Source organism: Podarcis gaigeae (genome assembly GCF_964106915.1).
Source record: "Podarcis gaigeae genome assembly, chromosome: Z".
In the NCBI taxonomy this organism is placed as follows: domain Eukaryota; kingdom Metazoa; phylum Chordata; class Lepidosauria; order Squamata; family Lacertidae; genus Podarcis; species Podarcis gaigeae.
Genome location: NC_139691.1, coordinates 16501890 through 16525773, shown reverse-complemented (window position 1 = coordinate 16525773; position 23884 = coordinate 16501890). Strand labels below are relative to the sequence as shown.

At 46.1% G+C, this 23884-nt stretch overlaps 1 protein-coding gene across 4 annotated transcripts; it reads left to right on the top strand.

Annotated features, from left to right (window-relative positions):
- Nucleotides 1–274: 274 nt before the first annotated feature.
- On the top strand, nt 275–23595 carry ZER1 (zyg-11 related cell cycle regulator). 4 transcript variants are annotated; one of them, XM_083722176.1, is made up of 16 exons: nt 275–724; nt 7522–7820; nt 8634–8784; nt 9266–9696; nt 11231–11407; nt 12081–12195; nt 13051–13197; nt 14855–15028; nt 15800–16015; nt 16434–16475; nt 17192–17311; nt 18578–18693; nt 19296–19484; nt 19842–19939; nt 21872–21974; nt 23165–23595. In XM_083722176.1, exons 2-16 carry the CDS (start codon nt 7663–7665, stop codon nt 23220–23222), a joined length of 2295 nt encoding a protein of 764 aa, XP_083578302.1. In that variant the 5' UTR covers nt 275–724; nt 7522–7662; the 3' UTR covers nt 23223–23595. The 4 variants fall into 4 exon arrangements, with proteins under 4 accessions (XP_083578302.1, XP_083578303.1, XP_083578300.1 ...); XM_083722177.1 differs by lacking the exon at nt 275–724 and adding an exon at nt 2185–2579 and having other exon boundaries at nt 21875–21974; XM_083722174.1 differs by lacking the exon at nt 275–724 and adding an exon at nt 2192–2579.
- The last annotated feature ends 289 nt before the right edge of the window (nt 23596–23884 follow it).

Sequence of the window (23884 nt, the reverse complement as noted above, 5' to 3'; positions counted from 1 at the left end):
CAACATGTTGAGTTCAATTCAGTGGTTGTCATAATGTGGATGCACTAAAATTAATGAGCATAATTCCATTTTTTTCAGTGGTTCTACTATGAATTGGATATATTCCTTTATTTTTAAAATGCCCCTTAATATATCTCTTGTGACACCTTAAGACTTGCAGTGCAGTCCTACTAGCGTCTACTCAGAAGTAATCCCCAGTGAGTCAACAGAACTTACTCCTAGGCAAGATGTTTAGAATAGCTGATGAAGACTTACCTGGCAGCAAGTCCCATTGAATTAAATGGACATTCTGAGCAGAAATACATAGGAATAAGCTACAACAGGTTTATTGTCACAAAGCTTTGGTGAACTAGAGAGGACACCTCATCAGATGAATGATTATTATCATGCCCTACTCTAGTTGTTCGCCAGCCCTACATACCCCCCAATGCACCTTGCCAACCTCTCACCCAAACCTCTACAGTATCTCTTTACCTGAAGGAGTGTCTTTACCTAAAGTATAGCTGAACGAGCGTCTCCACCCCCATCGTTCTGCCTGGACACTGAGGTCCAGCTCCGAGGGCCTTCTGGCAGTTCCCTCACTGCAAGAAGTGAGGTTACAGGGAACCAGGCAGAGGGCCTTCTCGGTAGTGGTGCCCTGCTTGTGGAACGCCCTTCCATCAGATGTCAAGGAAATAAACAAATATCTGACTTTTAGAAGACATCTGAAGGCAGCCCTGTTTAGGTAAGTTTTTAATGTTTGATGTTTTATTCTGTTTTTAATGTTCTGTTTAAAGCTGCCCAGAGTGGCTGAGGAAACCCAGCCAGATGGGCAGGGTAGAAATAATAAATCATCCTCCTCCTCCTCCTCCTCCTCCTCCTTCTTCTTCTTCTTCTTCAGCCCCCCCCCCCCACGGTTGCTCTGTTTTTCTCTTAATCCTGCTTAATTCTGTCATTTTAAAACCTGCTTTGCTCTCCTCCCTCACCATTGACTTAATGCAAATCCTGGATTGTGATGAGGTACTACAAGTCTTTCAGTGATGTGTGATAATAACCTTATATTATTATGCATATAGGAAGAAACAATTAAAAAACCCCTCCTAGTTCCAGAGTTCTGGGGACTCTGCAAACTAAAATAACTATTCTATTGCAATTTGTAGAATATTTATCACCAAACTTGTATGTTGAGGCAGGCCCTAAACCCAGTTTAATAGTTAACAAAATAGGAAACTTGCTTTTATTCAAGCCCAAAATATCCTAGGGGAGCTGTCTATGTAGCATGAAGTTTGATAGATAGGGTAGAACTTGTCCTGCTCACAGGTGCCTTACTTAGATGATTGTGTCCTAGAACTGCTCTTGTGAAAGAGCAGTTCTGTGCTTTTATACGTGCGTGAATTTGACATAAATTGTATTGCCAATTTAAATTGAATTGTCACAGACATTTTTTGGTATCTCATTGCTATTTAACCCCACTGTTTACACCCCCCCACATGTTTGCTAAGTGTAACACTTAATGCATTTAAATAATGGACTGTACACCATGAGAGCCCATTACATTAAAAATTGGTTAAGTCTTTACAGGCCTTCAGGACTCTGTTGTTTGCTTTGCAACAGACCAACAAGCTGTTATACCCCTCTGGTTGCTGTAATACAGTGACAGGGTCACAAATATAGTAAGCCCTCTACTTATGCAGGGGTTACATTATGGGGATCGCACTTAAAACCAAAATTGTATATAGTCAGAACACATTTGGTGTAGGTGACAATAGGCTCTGTATTAGTAAAAGCCCAACTGAACTACAAGGATTCTGGTGTGAAACATGGAAGCATAAAACTGCTATGTGGAATTGGTAACAGGCTGGATTTGGGTAAATAAACTGCAGCTGAAGCTTGACAAGTTGGTATGGGGGCTCCCTTTGGAACTGGTGTGGGGAACATTTGGTCCTCCAGCTGTTGCTCCCATCAGCCTTAGCTAGCATGGCCAACGGCCAGGTCGCTGTGATAAAGGGGAAATCTCCTTTAGAGGTCACATCCACACCATACATTTAACTGCACATTTAGAGCACACACTCCCATCAAGTATCATGGGAACTGTAGCGTCACCCTCGCAAAACTACAGTACAGCCCCTCAGCAACTTGGACAAACTACAGTTCCCATGATTCTTTGCTGGGTGAGGCGGTGGAAGCCAAAGAGCTTCAGAGGTTTATTGCGTGGATGTGCGATCCAAGTCTGCGAGGTGAAATGGGCGGGTCGGAACCCTCCGCTCGTAGCCTTATTTCTGGGAGGGGAGGGGAGAAAGATACGTCATTCTGATTCTCTAGGAAAGGAGAGGAGACCGGCTGCCGGAAGTGACGTTGCGATTTGTTGACAGCGGCTGGTGCTGCTGCTGCTTGCGGCGGGGTGGAGAGAGCGATCGAGAGAGAGAGAATTGGGAAAGAAAGAGAGGGGACCCGGGTGGGAACTAGGGACTCCCCCCGCAGCTTTTCTTTCGCTTAATCTCTATCCAACCCCCCTTCCGCCCCTTTTCTCTTATCCCTACCGGAAACGGAACCAACTCCAACCCGGACACTCTCTTTCGTCCAGGGAGCCGGGGAGCCAGGTGAGTGCGCGTGTGACTGATGGGGAAGGTGGAAGTGGTACCCTGGGAGCAATTCGTGCATTGCTGGGAGGGGCGGAGGACCCGCTGGGATCCACCCTGCTGCAACGGGGCGGGGGCGGAGATTATGGGCAGCACCCCCCCTTCCACCCCACCCAAATTGCATGGGAGCTACTCGCTGCAAGGGCGCAATCGGTGGGCCCAGTGGGTGGGTTGGCGAAACCTCGAAACCCCACCACTGGAAGGATATCAAGCCCCTTGAGACCCACCTGTTGAGAGGAGGGGTGACAGCTGATCCATCTGGGATGTTCCCGTGGCAAGGGTAGCAATATGTGCACATTCTTCAGAAAGCTAGTAACCCATATCTCACCACAACCTTGAAATTCCATCACGGGAAAATCTCAGCCTTGAGGCCCACTTGTTGAGAGGAGGGGTTGACAAATGATGTATTGTCCAAAATCCACCTGTGTTTTGTCTATGGCATATGTGCCAAGGCAGATATCTGTGCAGGTTCTTTTGCTGGGAATGGGGGAGACTCACAGGGAAAGTGGCGCACAGCACCTTTCAGACAGCTTTGCCTCAGGATCCACTTGGGGTGAATGAGTGGACATAGGGCAGCAGTGGGGACCTACAGCCCTCCGGGTATTGTTGGACTCCAGATCCATCAACCCCAAATGGCATGGCCAATGGTCAGGGACGATGGGAATCGAAGTCCAGATGCATCTGGAAACCAAAGGGGTTTCTACCTCTGGTGCAGGATATAGTAATGCTGCTCGTAAACTACAAGTAGCATGTAACAGCAGTATATAAGATGAATAAATAAATATTCCTTAAAACGAGAGGAAGCCTCAGGAATCCACTTGCCCCATAGGAAAATGTGGTGTCTACCCACTATAATCTGGTGCTGTGGGCTCTGTGTCAGCTGAGATGCCTCAAAATATAATGCATAGAAAGGACTCCACTGGTAAATCCATTTCCCCAATACTCCCTCCTGCAGATAAATATACTTATTGATCAATTGCAGAAAATAGACTGTTTTAGTTTTAAAAAGTTGTATTGGAAGGCACTATGTGTATGCAGAATGGCAGGAATGTTGAGGGTGGAAAAAGAAAACGCAGAGGATGGTGTGGAGTGCCTGATGGCTGCTGAATGGTTATAAAATGTCCCAATGCCCCAAATGCCCACTTGGAATTGAGAAGGACAAAAAAAAGTAGATGTTAGTGGAGGATCAAACAGTTACCTTTGCCCAGAGCAACTCTTTGGGACTTAAATTGCTGTTTTTGAATGTCATGCATTTAGTATTGCATTTCTGTTCCTGCCTTTTCTACATGGAGTTCTCCTTTTCTCGTCACAACAACCCTGTGAGGTTGGTTGGGCTAAGAGATTTGTGATAGAGCCCAGGTCACCCAGTGAACTTCATGACAGTGTGTGGATTCAAACCTGACATTCTAATCACTACCCTGATTCTGTGTACGCTTGATCTGCAGAAATTAGCACCATGAGGCTCTTCACAGCCTGGAGATAAACCTTATGCCACCTGCTAATTTGCTGCAGATGAATGGCTGATAAACGTCAGTTACAGACGATACTTGTAAAGTTGGCAACTCTACGTGTTGTTAAACAGAGTGTTCAACAATGCTTGTGTATGAAACTGACGTACCATCCCATTTAAATCAGTTACGATGGTACATACAGATCTCAAGTTAATGTGGAATAAAGGCTTGAAGAATACTAGTACATCAGATTTAAATCTGATGTTGCAGGGACAGTCTCATTCTTTTCCTCCTGTATCTGATATCTACATCATTTGGAAGGAACACACATAGATTTGAGTGGAAAACTGACTTCTAATGCACATGCACTAAGTATCATATTCTGAAATAACTTCAGACTTTCATGCAAAGGGAAGGTGAAGACGCAGGTTGCCTTTGATTTGTTCCAAGTTTTTTTGTTTGTGGGGATCCATGGGAACATCAGCAGGAAGGTCAAAGCACTTTCCTCTTCAAAACTGTAGGCTCTGCTGGAATCTAATAGTCTGGTTTAGTCCACTCTGGATGTTGGTCTGTGTTGCTCTCTTCTTCCACCACACCTCCCTTCTTGACTGCAACTGCAGCATTGGCTGCAGCGATGACTTATGATCATGCAATTCTGTTGCCCTGGCTAGAAAGGTTACGCAGCTTATAAAAGAGTCCTAGATTGTCAGAAGGCTATAAAAGGGATTTACTCAGGTGCACAGTTTACTTGAGGTTGGCACAGCCTGCCTTGAGAAGCGGGAGTAGCACTAGACTTCAAGTCTTTGGGCAAGTAGTAGAGCTGCAACCTTTAATCAGTTACAAGGCCATAAGAAGAGAAGTGCTGGATCAGGCCAGTGATTCACCTGGTCCAGCATCCTGTTCTCACAGTGGTCAATCAGATGCTCCAATGGGAAGCTCACAATCAGGACCTGAGCACAGGAGCTCTCTGCCCACCTGCAATTGCCAGCAAGTGAGATATTTCCTCCAACAGTGGAGGTCAAACATAGGTTTTAACTGAGTGGTGGCTAGTAGCCATAATAACTATTTTCCTTAACTAAAAAGGCACACACAGTTAATTAAGCTGTGCATTTTTAGGAAGGTTACTTATTTTTAAAATAAGTATTTAGTGCCTGCCATCTTTTTATATCTTGGAAGAGAATCCAGTGTGCTATGGGGTGAAGTTCAGTGTTTTGCTTCCTGCACCTTGGGATCAGATTACCTAAGAAATTGTCTCGGCCCCATATCCTTGCTGGTCAACTTTGTTGCTCAGGTGGGACATTGCTGAGAGTACTGCATGCCCCAGAGGTGTGCTATGTATGCAGTAAAGGCTAGGTTTTTAATGTTGCAGCTCCAGCCATCTGGAATGAGTTCCCACCTGAAATTAGACAAGAGCTTAATGTCTTGATATTTAGGCGCTGGATGAAAATGGTTTTGTTTTTTAAAAAGTTTTTATTAAAGATTTTCTTGGGTTAGAAAAGTATTGCATTGTGTCTATTTTCAGGTTGCAAAGTCTTTTCTATGGATAAGTTACATTTGATGTGAGCCATTAATGTTGTATACAATATAAGGTTGGGGGAGAAGAGAGGTGGGGAGAGAGATTGAGGGGACGGGTGGTAGTAAACTTACATTCTTTTACTTAGTGTATGTGTGAGGTTTTTGTGTCATCGTCACTTGGGTAGATTCTCTTTCTTTTCATTTATTAGTTTTCAATGGCAGTGAGAAAGTTTTTTGGGGGGAGCCAAGGGCATGGTTGGTTACCTTCAGTTGACTGCAGATTTCTTTGCAGTGGGGTTGTTGAGTCATGTTAAGCATATTGATTTGTGTGCTAACGGTGGGTTCTTGTTGTCTTGTTGGACTGTGTGTGTAATAAAGGGCAGCCACTCTGGGGCGAATGCGTCCTCTTTTATTTGTCCCCTTTTCAGTTTCAGTATGTTGGTTAGCTTTTCTAGGTAGGCTGTTTCCCATACAATTTGGTACCAGTGGTCCATGTTCACTTGTGACAGGTCTCTCCAGTGTCTGGCTATGATGCTTCTGGATGCTGAGAGTAGGTGGGTTATAAGCTCTTTATGATGTGTGTGCTATTGTCTTGGAAAATATTCAATAGGACCAGTTCTGGGGTGGCTTCTGTTTAGTTACCTTGCATATTTCTTGTAGGACAAGAAGGGTTGGATTTTGGGGCAATCCCATAACATGTGGACCTCACAGCTACCAGGAAAAGTGTTGAACTTACCCTTTTCTTGAATCTTCTTGAACTTATTTAAAAAACAAGAAAAAACGAAAAACTAAGTCACGAATTTGTAAGAACCTAGTAAAATCTGATATTGCAGTTCACTTTATTTTAGGTAGTTTGTAAGTTTTCATGGCACTTTGTAAGTAATTGTCTCTTTCTCACATATTTGATAAATGGTGTAAAAGTTTGTAATGTGCATATTTTTTCTTTTTTCTTTTATTAACACTGCTTTTTAATGCACTCTTTCTTTCTCTCTCTCTCTCTCTCTCTCTCTCTCTCTCTCTCTCTCTTTCTCTCTCTCTGGGCTACTAAGGTAGTCACTTGCACATTATAGAAAAAGACAGATGTGGGGACACATTTGCAGAAAATGTGCATATGCTGATCTATACATGTATATGCAAATTTAGATATAATGACTATAATCTGAATAGAAAGAAAGGTAAAGCTCACCTCAGTGGGGTATTGGGAAGACTGTGAGCAGCTGAGCAGCAGCCTGCTTGCTTACTCTACTGCCCAGCTGTTTTCTGCTGATGCTCCTCTGCTTCCTGGGATTCATCCCCTTTAAGCCAAAATTGGACTTCAGGCAGCTCTTCAAAATAAGAGCCTTCCAATAGAGGCCTCTCCTCTGTAAAGCAGGATACACTGCCTCTTCATCAAACTATCTCTCTGGTTGTGAGATTAAAATTGAGGGGGAACAATGTATGCTAGCCTATGTTCCTTGGGGAGCAGCGGAAGAACAATGTAATAAAATAAAGTTGTGTGTGTGTGTGTGTGTGTGTAATTTTAATGTTGCTTGAATGGACTGGAGGCTCCTTCCCCAACCTGCTGCATTCCAGACTTTGCTGGACTACAGTTCCCGTTAGCCATAGTCAAGGAGTAGGGGGGGGGTTGTAGTTCAAGGCATCTGGAGCACACCATGTTGTCTACCCCTCCTTTGTGTCCCTTAAAATACCCCATAAAGTCCCCTTTGCCCCCCCCCACCCCCGTTTCATTAGACATTTAGTCAAGGTTGAGTTTTGGTCTCCAAGACTACCACACACCCATCCCTGTTTGGTCTGCCTTCAGGCCACTGAAACTGAATCTTTGTTTGGCTTGAGGGTGGGAAAATATTGCAAGGACTTCTGTGCTTTCTGGTGGAAAATGTCCCACCCCACTCTCTGATTTATCTTCTTCTCTCCACCCCGCCGCCATCGGCCTGCAGCATTCCCGCAAAGTCCAGTGGGGAATATCCCTAAAACAAAGGAACAGGAACTCCAGGTGGGGACGAAGAAGCACTTTTTTTGCCCCACATTTGCCCCTTCTCCCTCACTCTCACTGGTCTTCCCCTGTTCACTGCCACAAGATGGCTTCCGACAGCCCAGACCCTCTGATGACCCTCTGCACTGATTATTGTCTTTACAACTTGGAGGGGACTCTTTGCTACTTGCTGGACAATGAGACACTCCGTCTCCACCCAGACATCTTCCTGCCAAGTGAGATTTGTGACAGACTTGTCAATGAGTAAGTTTATTTATTTATTTATTTATTTATTTATTGTATTTGGGAGCACCTTGTCTTCACTATCCTAGCCTGGTCACTTCAGTCCCTGGCAGAGAGATGCTTCTAAAAGAACCTGCCTTACACAGAGTCAGACCCCTGCTCCATCTAGCTCTGCCTTGTATGGCTGGAAATGGCTCTCTGGAGTGTCAGGCAGGAGTCTTTTTCACTTGAGATGCTGGAGGTTGAACCTGGAATCTTGTGCATGCAAAGCATATGCTCTGCTGCTGAATTTCTTACTAGTTCTGCTCATTCCTGAGGTTCATGGTAAAGTCTTGAGCACGGTGGCACATGCTTCAGAAAACAGACTTGAATCACAGCTGTGCTGCACATTACTTCCCTCAAAGAATCCTGGGAACTGTAGTTTGTTAAAGGTAGTGGGAATATAACTCTGAGTTTACGGCCCACAAAGCTACAATTTCCAGCACCCTGAACAAATTACAATTCCCATGATTATTGGTTGAAGCTGTGTGCCTTAAATGTATGGTCTGGATGTGACCACTGTATTTAAATTTCTTAAGTGCCCTAATATATAAGGCTTACACATGAGTAGCAATGTATCCTTTTTGTATTTAATCTTCATGACTTACCCTGTGAGATAGTGTAGGCGGAAAAATTCTATTAGTTCAGGAAGGAGCCATGAAGGGCTTCAGGGCTAAGCAAAGATTTGGATCCTTATTTCTGGCGGCCAAACCCAAGCCCCTCTGTCTGCTGATGTTTGATTAACGAAAAATGCTCAGATTGTTTCCCCACCTTGATCTCTGTCTCTAAACATAGGTATGTGGAGCTGGTAAACGCCGACACTATCTTTGAGCACAATGAGAACTTCTTCACGCTCTTCTCAGATCCACGGAGCACCAGGCTGGCAAGAATCCATTTGCGGGAGGATATTGTGCAAGATCAGGACCTGGAAGCCATTCGAAAACAGGTAGGAACAGAAGAAGCCAATTTGTAGCATTGAACCATTGGTCCCTTGAATCTTGCTGGTTCAGGCAGGGGTCTCTCCCAGCCCCACCTGGAGAGGCCATGGGGGATTGGACCTAGGACCTTCTGCATGCTAAGCAGATGCTCTGCTGCTGAGCTGTATGCCCTTTCCCTAAAAAATAAAATCACATTCTAGTCCTCATGATTCTGAATAAAGAGCTGAATTAAATAGGAATAGAAGTTTTTTCCCCAGCCTTACCTAGAGATGCAATGGTGGTTTGAACCTAGGACCTTCTGCATGCAAAATAGTTGTTTTATCACTGAGCAACAGACATTGCCTCTGTTTGGCATCTTCCACAGAAGGCACCACTCTCCAGGGCACAGGATCGTTCCCAAACCTAATCTTTCATAGGGACATGAGAAGCTGCCTGAAACCAAGTCAGCCGAACTTTTCTAACTTTTCACTCTACCTTTCCATCCCTTAGGACCTGGTTGAATTATTCTTGACAAACTGTGAGAAACTGACAGCCAAGAGCCTCCAGACCCTGGGCAGCTTCAGCCCCACCCTTGTTTCCCTCAGCCTCTTCGGCTGCACCAACATTTTCTATGAGGAGGAGAATCCAGGGGGCTGTGAGGACGACTTAAACCCAACCCGCCAGGTCTTGGTCAAGGACTTCACATTTGAGGGCTTCCACCGCCTGCGTTTCCTCAACTTGGGCCAGATGACCAAAGGGGTGAATGTGGAGAGCCTGCTCCGACCTCTGGCTTCACTGACTGCACTGGACCTCTCTGGGATCCAGCTCAACGACATCTTTTTCCTCACCCAATGGAAGGACAGCTTGGCTTCCCTGGTGCTTTATAACATGGACCTCTGTGAGGAGCATGTTCAGGCCATCGCCCAACTGCGCAAGCTCAGGTCAGCTGATGGTGCTGTTGACCCGCTTGTTTTTGCAGCCACTTTGCCCCGCCTTTACTAGCCTGGCTGGACTAGCACCCCCATCAGTCCCCAGCCTGCATGTTTTTTTTTACTATAACTGCCACCAACCCCCAGCCTGCATGGATGGTTGTTGTAGTCTGAAACACCTGGGGAGCACTGAGTTAGCAAAGGCTGGGTTGACCTGATTGTTAACTTCTCCATCCAGGATAGAGCCAACTTGTGGAACTCGTTGCCACAAGATAATGCCTTTTTAATTGATTGAATTTCTACCCCAATTATGTGACTGTTTTTGCAGGCATTTAGCTCGGGCTCCTCCACCCTGCTGTCCTCCAGGTGCTTTGGACTGCAACTCCCATGAGCCCCCAGGCAGCATGTGCTTAAATGCTTTCCTTGCTGTAAGCCAAAGCTCAAGGTCATCCCTAGAATAGAGCCATTGAAACCAACAGCACTTCTCTGAGTACAACTGATTTGACTTTTATACTATAAAACCCATTATTTACTCACAGTAAGGACCTTATAAAAATAACTGTAGCAGAACTGCAGAAGAAATGAGCTAAAATAGATATATTTAGGTGCCAGGCGAAAACCTTCCTCTTCAACCAGGCCTTTGGCTGATTAACATCCGATACCCTTTCAGATGTGCTATGGGAGGGGGGATTATTGGTTTGTTTTTGTTCTTATTTTTATCATGTAGTTTGTGTTTTTATACTGTATTTTTATGTTGTGAACTGGCCTGAGATCTATAGATGAAGGGCGATATATAAACTAACTAACTAACTAAATAGATAAATAAATATCATTTTCCAATATATGTGGCAATGGAAGGGGTTGGGCACACTCTGCAATTAGCATAGCTGCCAAGAAGCAGCCATTGCAAGTGCAGTGTGAGGGACAGCAAGCCAGCTCATGCAAACTGTTTAATGGAGGGGGAAGGCATTGTGGGGGGGGGGGGATGTTGGTCAGGTATGGAGGAATGGCAAAGAGTAAGAGGGGTTGGTGAGCAGGAGCCACAGCCCCTAGTAATGAATATTATTATCATAAGAACATAAGAAGAGCCCTGCTGGATCAAGCCTCTGGTCCGTCTAGTTCAGCATCCAGCTGCATGTCTCTGGGAAGCACACAAGCAGGACCTGAGCACAACACAACTGCTCCCACTTGTGATTCCCAGCAACTGGTATTCAGAAGCATTTCTGCTTCCCAGCCGTGGGAGCGGAGGATAACCATTGTGGCAGGTAGCCATTGATAGCCTTGTCTTCCTCCATGAATCAGTCTAATCCTCTTTGAAAGCCAGCCAAGTTAGTGGCCATCATTTCTTCCTGTGGGAAAGAGTTCCATAGCTGAACCATGCATCGCCCTGAACATTCAGTTTCATTAGATTTCCCCCCACACACACCCCAAGTTCAAGTGTTACGGAAGAGGGAGAATGACTCCTTTCTAGCCTCTTTCTCCTTGCCATGCATAGTTTTACACACTTCTATCTTGCCGTCATGCCTCTGTTCTTCCTTGTTCCCAGGCACTTGGACATCTCCAGGGACCGCCTCTCCAGTTATTACAAATTCAAATTGACCCAGCGGGTGCTGAACCTCTTTGTGGAGAACCTGGTCAACCTCACCTCTCTGGACATCTCTGGCCACATCATGTTAGAGAATTGCTCCTCTTCTAGTGAGGATGAGAAAGTGGGCCAGACAAGGTGAGTCAGACGGGAGCCATATTGGTGGCTTCAAACAGGGGTAGGGGAACCTGGGGCCCTACCAGATCTTACTAGACTCCCAACAGCTCACATCAGCCTCCAGCAGCTAGTATGGGAAATAGGTCAGGGATGATGGGAGCTATAGTCCATCAATGGTTGGAAGGCCACAGGTTTGCCATCCCTGATTTAAGAAGGAGCATTCCATACTGTGTGCAAGAAATGGAGGAATGCCACTATTTAGAAGACACGTTCCTCATGAGGGAACCTCAGAAGTGGAGAACCAGTGGGTGTTCACATATTTATTGTACTCCAACTCCCATCAGCCCCAGCCATCATGGTCATTGGCCAGGATTTATGGGAGTTGGAGTCCCACCATGTTTGGAGGGTAACAGGGTGCCCATCCCTGCTGAAGACAACTAAATGGGCACTGGCCTGACTCTGGTTGATGTGCACAGAAGACTGGCATGAGCCACAACTCAATCCACACGTTCTTCTTTTTTGAGTGCTGAGGGTCCCAGGCTCAACCCTGAGCATCTCCCAGTTAAAAGGTTCTTGGGGGAGCTGAAGGTGGAACCTTGCAGAGCTGCTGCCAGTCAGAGTCATACTAGCCAGACTGACCAACGGCCTGCTTCTCTTGGGTGAGGTTTTTCATGTATTTCCTATTTTCCCCCAGCATCAGCCCTGAAATGAGCAGCATCACCCCTTTCAGGAACCTGAAGCAGCCTCTCCAGTTCCTGGGCCTTTTCGAGACCTCCCTTTGCCATCTCTCACACATCCCAGCCTACAAGGTAAAGCAAGAATAGACGGCAAAAAGTATTCATAATAACTGTATCTGCTACTGAGGCATATTTTTAGCTGAGGGGAAAATATTTTTAATCGTTTGGCGGAATAATGCAGCTCATGGATGCATATAAGGTCTACTTGAGGAATATGATCTTCATGGATTCTGAAAGGGACTGATCTGATTTGTGCCGATGGGTCAGAAAACATAGCTCTCAATCAGATTTCACACTCACACATAGGCTACACTGGGAGATCATTATATTATTCACGTAGCACCATCCATAATTTGGTAACATAAGCAAATTACTGACCCCACAATCTAATCTGCTCCCAGCAGTAATTTGAGTGATCTTAAGTAGAAAATACCTAAAAGCTTGTCTCACCCTTTATATACTCAATTGAACACTGCACTCTGCAGGTGAGGGCCTCCTGCAGATACTGTCTTCTCAGGAGATCCATTAGCCACAATGCAGGAATTGGGCCTTCAGTATAGCAGCATCTGCACTTTGGAATTCTGTCCCATTAAAATGTTAGACAGGTGCATTTTTTATTGCCTTTTCAGCGCCTGCTGAAGACCTTCCTGTTCCAACAAGCACTTTAAGTTGAGATCTTTCTGTCAGTCTGCATCTGCACCGAAGTTGTTTTTAAAGATGTTTTAAACATGTTAAAGCTGTTTTATTGCTTGCCGTTTGCAGCTCTGGAGCCCTTTGGGATCCAAAATATATAAACAAAATAAGTGAAACATGTTCTTGGGGATTTGAAGCCAAGTCTTCCCCATCCCAAAAACCAGTGCTCTACCCACTGCCCCATACTTCACACCTCCTGTGCCGCCTCTGAACTGTCCGCATTCTCCATGCCAGGTTACTGGGGGCAAGAGTGAAGAGCAAGTGCTCAACGCCATTGAGGCATATACCGAGCATCGTCCTGAGATCACGTCTCGAGCCATCAACAACCTTTTTGACATCACTCGTATTGAGCACTGCAACCAACACCTGAGAGCCCTCAAGGTGAGCGAGTCGTAGTCTTTTATTCTGAACCATGAGGACTAGGAGACTGAGAGGAGTTACAATTGCCATCTCCAGATAGCTAAAAGGTGTCACATGGAATATGGAGCAAGCTAGTTTTCTCCTGCTCCGGAGGGTAGGATCCAAACCAATGGATTCAAGTTACAAGAAAGAAGATTCCAACTAAACAAAAGGAGCAACTTTCTGACAGTGAGAGCCATTTAATAGTGGAATGGACTCCCTCGGAAGGTGTGGGAACTCCCCTTCCTTGGAGGTTTTTAAGCAGAGTTTGGATGGCTGTCTGTCATGGATGCTTTATTTGATATTCCTGCATTGCAATTGCAATTCTATGATTCTTATATTCTCTTTTTTGAGAAAGGGCCATAGCTCGGTAGTACAGCATCTGCTTTGTATGCAGAAGGCTCCATGTTCAATCCCCAATGGAATATCCAAGTAGTGCTGGGGGTGGGGGTGGGGGTGGGAATGCTCTATCCGAAAGCCTGGAGAGCTGCTGTCAGTCAGCACACTGGGACTAATGGTATGATCTCGTATAAGGCAGCTTCCTATGTTTTAAGAGAAGGGCGATACCTCAGTGATAGAGTATCTGCCTTGCACGCAGAAGGTCCCAAGTTCAATCCTCAACAGCAGCTCCAGGTAAGATTTGGAAATAAACCTCCCTGTAAAAATCCTGTAGAGCTGCTGCTGGTCAGTGAAGACAGCACTGAGATTGATTGGTATAAGACAGCTTCCAATGTTCTTATTTAATTCAGCCCTGTATTCAGGGCTGGACTAGAACCCAGGAGGACTAGAACCTTACTTTACTTAAAAGGAAAGGTAGATCATCTGCTTTGCATGCAAATGGTCCTGGGTTCAGACCATCGACTGAAAGCAGCAACAACAGCGGGTACCTATTATATTCACTGGATTGGTTTCCATTCCGAATATGGGATGAACAGCCAAATGCTGGCAATTTCTGTTGCTGTTTTCTGAGATCCCCACTGGTAGCAGCAACAGATAATCTTCAAAGCTTATACAAAGAGTAATTGCACCTCAGTGGAAAACAGCCCCAAATCAAACACTGGACCACTCACTATGGAGCAGAGCTATAATGGAGAACATTGTGCATAATTTGAGATTCTAACAAGGATTGGACCCTCCAGGTGCTTTCTGTCTGATCTAGCATTCCTTGACGACATAGACAGTGGAACCATCGTTTTCAAGACAGCTCTCGTCACAAGCCGGGCAAATCTGAAACTAGACTTGATAATATTCTTTACGTATACTTTGTTATCTTAAACCAAGTTCAGTTATGCTTATTCCACATGCTTATGTTACAGTTTTATTTTTTGTCTGTTGTTACAGCTGTTTTCTCTGTTTTATGTGAATTTTTAAATGAAATATAAAAATCCTTATTTTTTAAGATCCCAGGGCGTTGTATAAGAGAGAACTTTTTCTCTGATCGGCCGGGGCTCTTACATTCTCATGGAGGAGAATCATAGACTTATAGAATTGTATTTATTTCATAAAATGTATACCCTGCTTGATTGTTGTGGTGTTTTTTTTTAAAAAAAACACCTCTAAAAGTGGTTTGCAAAAAAGCTAAAAATAAAATCAAGAAAAAATTGAATGACAATGGCATTTTCCTGCTCTGCTTCCACAGCTAGTTATAACAGCTCTGAAGTGCCACAAATACGATAAGAATATCCAGGTGACGGGAAGCGCCACTCTGTTCTACCTCACCAATGCAGAATACCGCTTGGAGCAGAGCATCAAGTTGCGGCGCCAGGTTGTCCAGGTGGTGTTGAGTGGCATGGAGTCTTACCAGGAAGTCACTGTAAGTGGTCACTGCCAAATTTATAATTTCACTGACATAATTGTGGGTCCTGGGTGGCCAGGTCTGCTGGGGCCCCCAAGAGTCAAGAGGTAGAGTCAGGGAGAGGGGCAGTGTGTCTTGCATTAGGAGTGGAGCCTGTTGCAGTGGAGTCTAGCAGGGGAAAGCATCTGATTGGCTGCTCCTGGTGGCTCAGAGGCAGAGCTGAGAGCAAAAGTTCTCAACTTCCTTGTGAAAAAACGCACCAGGATCAAAATGGGCAACAAATTAACTTGCATCTCCACTGACTTAAAATCCCCATGCAAAGTCTTACAAATAATCCAAGCAAGCTTCAGTTAGTTATTAGCTGAAGCTTCTGATTTATTGATTGATTACTGCTGACTTTTTCAAGTGGTTCAGAGGTTCAGAGTTCTGCGCTTAACAAAGCTGCCTTCTACCATGTCAGAATATCTTCCTGACCGGCAGCAGCTCTCCGGTGTCTCTGGCAGACATGGAAAGCGCCGTGGGTTGGTGGGCAGAGCATCTGCACTGCAAACAGAAGGTCCCACGTTCAGTCAGGATCACCATGTAGGAATGTGGGAATGTTATCTGCCTGAGAGCCACTGCCAGTCACTGTAGACAGTGCTGAGCTCAGTGGGGTAACGGTCTAACTCAGTGAAAGGCAGCTTCCTTCTGGAAACTGGGGAGACTGCATTGCCCAAAGCTCACCTAAAGCAGGACAGCCCTTTCTGGCTGCCTGGTCACCACTACTTCCTCCCTTCTTCCCTCCCCCAGGTGCAGCGCAACTGCTGCCTGACTCTGTGCAACTTCAGCATCCCTGAGGAGGTGGAGTTCCAGTACCGGCGGGTCAATGAGCTGCTCCTGAATATCCTAAACCCAACGCGGCAGGACGAGTCGATTCAGCGCATCGCGGTGCACCTTTGTAACGCCCTGGTGTGCCAGGTGGACAACGACCACAAGGAGGCTGTGGGCAAGATGGGGTTTGTCATGGTGGGTTTTCGTGAACGCAACCTTCAGGCGTCTGCTCAATGCTAACAGAGGCTGAGCCAAAATTTCTTTCCAGGGCGCTTTCTGGATTCTTTTCCCACTTAAACCATCCAGATTCCCTTATAGGCAACCTTCTGGGGCTGGCATGCCAGGGAAGCCAAAAGTGGTCAGGACCAGAGGCTGGAAGTGGGTGGGACCAGGGGATAAAAGAGGGCATGCCAAGTGAATGATGGGCAGGGTCAACAGAGACGTGGCCTGGTGAGGGAGATACAGCCTTGGCCAAGTTCTGGGGGCCACATTGGGTGGGGGGAGAGAAGAAACTGATGGACAGCATTTGGCCCCTGGGCCTGCTTTATCCAGTGACCACCCCTTGTCCTCAATTATCCTAAACATTTACATAGCTTCTTTTTCCCACCAACAGACCATGCTGAAACTGATTCAGAAGAAGCTGTTGGATAAAACGGTATGACTCAGATCTGGTTTTCTGTCCTGCCCTCCCCCACCCCCTGCAAACCCCACAAGGTCACCAGAGCCAGGAACAAATCAAATCATATAGTTTTAATCAAACTACAAAAGGCCGGTAGAGTGTGGTAAAGACCCCAGCCTGAAACCATGGAGAGCTGTTGCTAGTCAGTGTAGACTGTACTGATACTGATGGACCTTAATGGTCTGAATCACAAGAAGGCACCTTTCTATGTTCATGTGACTTACAGATCACTCTGAGGATCTCCCAGGTAGCTCCAGATTTTACCTTCTTCCCCAAAGAACAAATCTTTCAAACATATTACATTTTCATTCCTGCCCCCTTCTTCCAAGGAAATGTATTGACTTTTCTCCGGCTTTCACCATCACAGCCCCCTGCAAAGTAGGATAGGTGGGGGGTGGGCGGGTAGACTGTCCCAAGACTACCCAGTGCCCTTCAGGGGGCAGCATCAGGATTTTAACCCTGGTGGTGCTGATCACACACACTGCTGCTGCTTTTGAGGGGGATGCCTCACTTTTTCCAGCATTCCAAAGTGCTGCCTCCAAAACCATGCTGTCCGTTGTCCCTGCCCACCACACTCCGATTGGTGGTGAGGACACAAAGAAGGATTTCCAGCCAAACAGAAGCCAGAGGCTGAAGCCCCTTAGAGACCCCAATAGATTGAATCTTTTTTTCCTTTTCCATTACTCCGGCAGTGTGATCAGGTGATGGAGTTCTCCTGGAGCGCCTTGTGGAACATCACAGACGAGACCCCAAACAATTGTGAAATGTTCCTCAACTACAGTGGCATGAAGCTCTTCTTGGAGTGTTTGAAGGTATGCAGAATTTCAAGCGCTATTAGTTACATGAACTACAGAAACAGAATAATCACTTTCGAATGCCTGTCACTGGGAGTGACAAGTGTGGGGGAGTTGCTGGTGTGCTCAGGTCCTGTTTATAGGCTTCCCATTGGGGCATGAGTACAACAAAAGGCTTGGTTGCCCATATCCTCCCGAGGTGAGGGGAAGTGACATTGGCCAAGCCTGGCAGGACAACCTATTTCATGCATTAATTAACTCCTCCATGTATTAATTAGATTATTACCCTAGAATCTTTCATTTTCCCTCCCCTGTCTCTGTATGCCAATTGCTGGGAATCTCAGCAGGGGTAGGGAGAAGAGTGGTGTTGCACTCAACAACCTGCTTGTAGGATTCCATCTGATTGCCCACTGGGGGAACAGAATGCTGGACTAGATTGGCCTGTGGCCTGATCCTTCAGGACCCTTACATTCAACCTCCACTGTCAAAGGCAGTAGCTGGGAGCCATGAGTAGGATGAGTGTTGTTGTGCTCAGGTCCTGTTTGCGAGCTTCCTGGAGGTGTGATGTGCATAAACCTCTCCCACCCAAACTGAAACCTTCTCTCATGCCATTCAGTAAATACATGGGGGTGGGATCACTGGAACACTCTCATGAATGGTATGCTTTGAAGCAATGTACCAGACGTGTGCACTGTGTCTGTGTGTGCATGGATATCTGTTGCCAAGAATGTTTTCTACCTTGGGTGCAAAGTGTCTCCCATTGGCCCCAAGTGAGAAGTGTGTTAGGGCAGAGGTGGGCAACCTGCAGGGCCCTTCGCATGTTGCTGGACTCCAACTCCCATCAGCCTCCAACAAGCCTGGCCAAGAGCCAGGGATGGTGGGAGTTGGAGTCTAATCATATCTAGAAGGCCACAAGTCTCTCATCCCTGATCTAAAAAGCAGCTTGCAAGCAATGCAGAAATGCTTCTTTCTGGTTCAGATTCCCCACTGCTGATCTAAGAAGAGGCATTTCCTTCTCAAGAGATGCAACAATGTCTCTTGAAGCTTCCCCTTATGAGAAAGTGAAATGCCTCTTCTTAGATCGGGGTGGGGAACCTGTGGCCTTCCATATACTGCTAGACTCAAACTCCCATGAGCCCCAGCCAGCAGGCATGTTGGGAGCTGTAGGCCAGGAACATGCAGTGGGGTCATAGGGTGACTTGCTGTAGGCTGGGAGGTTGGCATGATGACCATTTTAAATCCCTCTCCCTCTTCTGTTACAATCTTTGTTCCTTGCACCTTCAGGAATTTCCCGACAAGCAAGAACTGCATCGCAACATGCTGGGCCTCCTGGGAAATGTGGCAGAGGTGGAAGAGCTCCGCCCACAACTGATGACATCCCAGTTCATCAGTGTATTCAGGTGGGTGCATCTTTTAGGGCTAAGCACCACCATCCTCTTCTGCTCTGGTAAAAGAGAATATCTGAAGGGATTGGCTGCTGGAATGGACCAAAGTGGCCCACTTAGTCCAGCCCCCTCTTCTTCAGTGGCCAGCTAGATGTCCCAACAGGAAACCCACAAGCAGAACCCGAGTGAAACGGCAGCACCTCATTCCCAGCAACTAGATTTCAGAGGCATCCTGCCTCCAGCGATGAGTGAATAATAGAACATAAGAAGAGCCCTGCTGAATCAGACTATTGGCCATTTAGTATGGTACCCAGTCCTCACAGTGGTCAAACAGATGCACCAAGCTGGGCCCTCAGTTATGAAGGTACTCTCCCCACCAACTGGTATAGCAATGAAAAGCCATCAGTCAGGTGTGTGATTGGCCTCCCTTGCTGGGGATGTTTAGGTCTGCCCAACGAGCTGAGGCCTTTTCCCATGTCCCAACCACAGACAACTCAGATGTTGGAAGATTGCAGAGGAGAAAATCCTTTGGGAGAGAATGGCTTTTTAGATATCCAGGTCCCAGGGCTTTAAAGGTTGATGCAGTTCAGCTTATATGTCTATTTTATACACAACAGCAACCTGTTGGACAGTGAAGCTGATGGCATTGAAGTATCCTACAATGCCTGTGGAGTCCTCTCCCACATCATGTTTGACGGCCCGGAAGCCTGGATGATCAGTGAGCCCCGCAGGGAGGAGGTGGTTGACCGGATGTGGGCAGCTATCCAGCGGTGGGATGTCAATTCCAGGAGGAACATCAACTACAGGTAGGCAGAGACTGGGCTGGGGAATCTCAGGCCCATGGACCAAATGTGACCCTCTCAGTTCTGGCCCTCAGGACTCTCCCCAGGACACCACCCTCAGGGGTACTGCTCCACCCCCCCCCCCCTTGAGTGCTTTTGCTAGGCTCGGACATATCCTTAAACTGCGATTACGTTCCCCTACCCACATTGGCCTGGAAAACCTTGTATTTTTAATATTAGTTTTGTAATATTTTCCTTTACCATTTTTAAATGGTTATTGTTGTCATTGTTATTTGACCTCCACAAAATACCTGCAGAATGTTGGGTTTCCCATTCTTTCTCCTGATCACTTTTTTACCCTGCTTTTTGTCATCTTTTCAGGTCTTTTGAGCCAATCCTCAGGCTCATCCCTCAAGGAATCTCTCCAGTGAGCCAGCACTGGGCTACGTGGGCCCTTTTCAACCTTGTGTCTGTCTACCGTAAGTCCCTCCTGAGAAACCTCTACTGCAGCAGCTGAGGTTTAGACTAGGTAGTTAAGAATGTTCCTCTAAGGAAATATCCGCACCAGATGTTAGAATCATAGAATTGTTAAGAGTTGGAAGGGACCACAAGGGTCATCTAGTCCAACCCCCTGCAATGCAGGAATCTTTTTGTCCAAAGTGGGGCTCGAACCCCATGACCCTGAGATTAAGAGTCTCGCACTGTATTGACTGAACTACCCCCTAGGCTTCACTTCCATGATCCCTTGCCATTGCTGGGGGATTGCTGGGAGTTGTTTCAGCAAGCAGTAGTTAAAATTAGTCACAGTTTAGGGTGTGAGAATGCATCACTGATGTATTTTCTTTGAAGCATTGCTAGCAGCCCATAGACATAATTTCAGTATTTCTGTTCTCATGTTTTCCTAGATTCTTTATGTATGTGATTGCAAATTGTGCAGACCACTTGGAGAGTTTGTTATATTAAGAGGTATATGAACTATTTAAAAGAATGAAATGACTGAATGAAGATTTGCGAGACTGTAGATTTCCCTTCCTGCTCTAAGAAGCAGTGTTCCTTCCTGAGATGGAAGGAGGAATGCCAGAAAGCCTCTATTTAGAAGAGGCATTCCATCCCAAGAGAGGTAGTTTCTCTTAGAGTGGGGGCAGCAGGTTTTTCTTTTACCTCCCAGATGTTGCTGGACCCCCAACTCCCAACATCTCAGAGGAAGATGGAAGTTGTGGTCCGAAAACAGCTGGAGGGTCACAGGTTCCCCAACTCTGATGTGGCATCTTATTTTAATCTCTGCTTACTTAATCTCTTATTTTAATCTTGTTTACTTCTTGCTCTTCAATTCCCTTCCCCTGCAAACATTCAGTTAAGAATAATGTGATAAAAATGGGAGGACAGGGAACCTTCAATGAAAAATAATTTTTTGAACTTACAGGATAACCTCTATGGATGTATCCAAACATTTTTTAGGATCATCAAGTAGGATGGTATTTCTCTTCCTTCTACCTTATTTTTATATCCTTTCCTGGGTAGAGTTCCTCTGCCATCAATGAAGTCAAACCCAGCATCAGGAAGTGTAGACAGCCCCTCTTTTAAGAGCCAAATATGATCACTTTTCCTTTTATAATTCAGTGTAGTTGGGAGTACAGTGGTACTTCGGGTTAAGTACTTAATTCGTTCCGGAGGTCCATACTTACCGTATTTTTCGCCCTATAGGATGCACTTTTCCCCCTCCAAAAATGAAGGGGAAATGTGTGTGCGTCCTATGGGGCGAATGCAGGCTTTCACTGAAGCCTGGAGAGCGAGAGGGTTCGGTGCGCACCGACCCCTCTCGCTCTCCAGGCTTCGCGCACCTCTCCGCAAGCAGCAGAGAGTTGCCTGCATGCTGAAGCCTGTGCGCGCTGAGCTCAGTGCGTCCAGGCTTCGGGCACCTCTCCGCAAGCAGCGGGAGCCCGGCGCTGGGTTCCCGCTGCTTGCGGAGTGTTGCCTGTATGCTGAAGCCTGCACGCGCTAAGCTCAGCGTGTCCAGGCTTTGCGCACCTCCCCGCAAGCAGCGGGATCCGGCGCTGGTCTCCCACAGCTTGCAGAGAGCTGCCTGTTCTGGAGGCTGGGGTCGGGGGAATTTTCCCCCCTTTATTTCCCCCAAAAAAACTAGGTGCGCCTTATGGGACAGTGCGTCCTATAGGGCAAAAAATACAGTAACCTGAAACTGTTCTTAACCTGAAGCACCACTTTAGCTAATGGGGCCCCGTGCTGCTGCCGCGCCGCCGGAGCCCGATTTCTGTTCTTATCCTGAAGCAAAGTTTTTAACCTGAAGCACTATTTCTAGGTTAACGGAGTGTGTAACCTGAAGCGTATGTAACCTGAAGCGTATATAACCTGAGGTACCACTGTAAACTCATCTTTACCCTCCCCATTCACAGCAGACAAATACTGCCCTCTACTGATCAAAGAAGGTGGCCTCCTCCTCCTGAGTGACATGATCAAAATGGCATCAGCCCGGCCAGAAACGAAGGATATGGGAAGGTAAGTCCTCTGGAGAAATAGGCCCCATCTGCACTATACATTTATATTGGTATCGTACCACTTTTAAACAGTTGCTGCCTCCTCTAAAGAATACCGTGGCCAGTAGCTTGTTAAAGGTGCATCTTCTGTTCCCTTCAGAAGAGCTACAATTCACAGAGATCCTTGGGAAGAGAGATCCGTTACTGAACAACCTTGGAACCTGTAGCTCTTTGAAGGGGAAGAGAGGTCTCCTAACCACTCTGGGCACCCTGAACAAACTATAGCTCCCATTATTCTTTGGGGGAAGGCACAGCTGCTTAAGGTGGTGTGATACTGCTTCAAGCTCTAATGCAGATGTAGCCACGGAGCAGTGTGTCAATAGTGACTGACGACCACCTCCTTCCCTACAGACCCTCCCAGCTGTTAAGATCAGCAGAGGGGGCCCTCTTGGTAGTTCCACCTCCTTCAGATATTTGGGGCTGGCCTAGGAGAGGGCCTTCTCTGTGGCAGCCCCTAAGTTGCGGAGCTCCCTCGCTGCAGAGATGTGTCTGGCACTTCCACTATGCAGCTTCCGGCGGCAGATCTCTTTACCCTGGCCTTTGACACCTGAGATGTTTTGGAGACCCGCTCTATTCCTATGACTGTAATCTGTTTTTAATTATGAACTTTAAATTGTTGCAACCAGTCCTCAGACCCACTGATGAAGAACAGGTAATAAATTTAATAGTAATAACATAAGAAGAGCCATGGGCCCATCTGGTCCAGCATCCTATTCTCACAGCAGCTGACCAAATGCTGCAGTGGGAAATCCACAAGCAACACCTGAGCACAAAAGCACTGTTCCCTCCTGCCATTTCCAGCAACTGTTTTCCATAAGTATTACTGCTTCCCACTGTGGAGGCAGAGCATAGCTATTGTGACTACTAGCCATTGATGGCCTTCTCCACCTCCATGAATTTGTCCAGTCCTCTTTTTAAAGCCATCTAAGTTGGTGGCCATCACTACTTCTTGTGGTAGTGAGTTCCACAGTTTAACTATGTGCTGTGTGAATAAGTCCCTTTTATCTGTCCGGAAACTCACAGCACTTTGCTTCAGGGGATGTCCACAAGTTCTGTTGTTACAAGAGAGAGAGGAAAAGTTTTATAATAGTGATATCTCAGTCTGTGTTCCTTTTCCATTTCCTAAATCACTGACCTCTGTTTCCTTTCCAGGAAAGTCATAGAACACTGCAATAACTTTATGGACGAGAACATGGACACGTCTAGATAGAGGCACCCCTGGCTTTCCACCACCTGCCAGCATTGCATTCGACATCTCTCCCGTTCACTGTACATAGGTTGGACTTTCTCACCAGCTTAGCAGTTGGAACGAGCCTTTATGAATACGTGTGTGTGTCCGTCTTTTGAAAAAGACCCCCAGCAAACAAAAGCACTTCCGAGTAGCACCAGCTGTGGGGACCATTTTGCACAACAACAATCCCTTTCCTTTAAATAATGGATTTCTTCCTTAACCCCTTCTACCACTACAACTTCCTCTTTTTTTGTGTGTCTTGTTTTGTTTCAAATGGTTCAGATTGGAGTTTGTGTGTATGTGTATGATTTCTGTATATATATAAAAAAAGGAAAATGAAGCAATGACCATATTCTGTGTCTGTTGGTGTTTTCTGGAGAATATGAAAAGCTTCAAATGAATGTAAGCCCAATTATCTAGCTGTGTGATTGGTATAATAATAATTTCCCTCTTTCTTTTAGGGGTGTTTTAGCTTAGGGAAAAGTCAAGTAAGGAGCAACGTGATAGAAGTTTATAAAATTATGCATGGTATGGAGAAAGCAGAGAGAGAAAGGTTTTTCTCCCTCTTGATGCTAGAACCCATGGATATCCAATGCAGCTGAATGTTGGAAGGTTCAGGACAGATAAAAAGAATCTCAGAA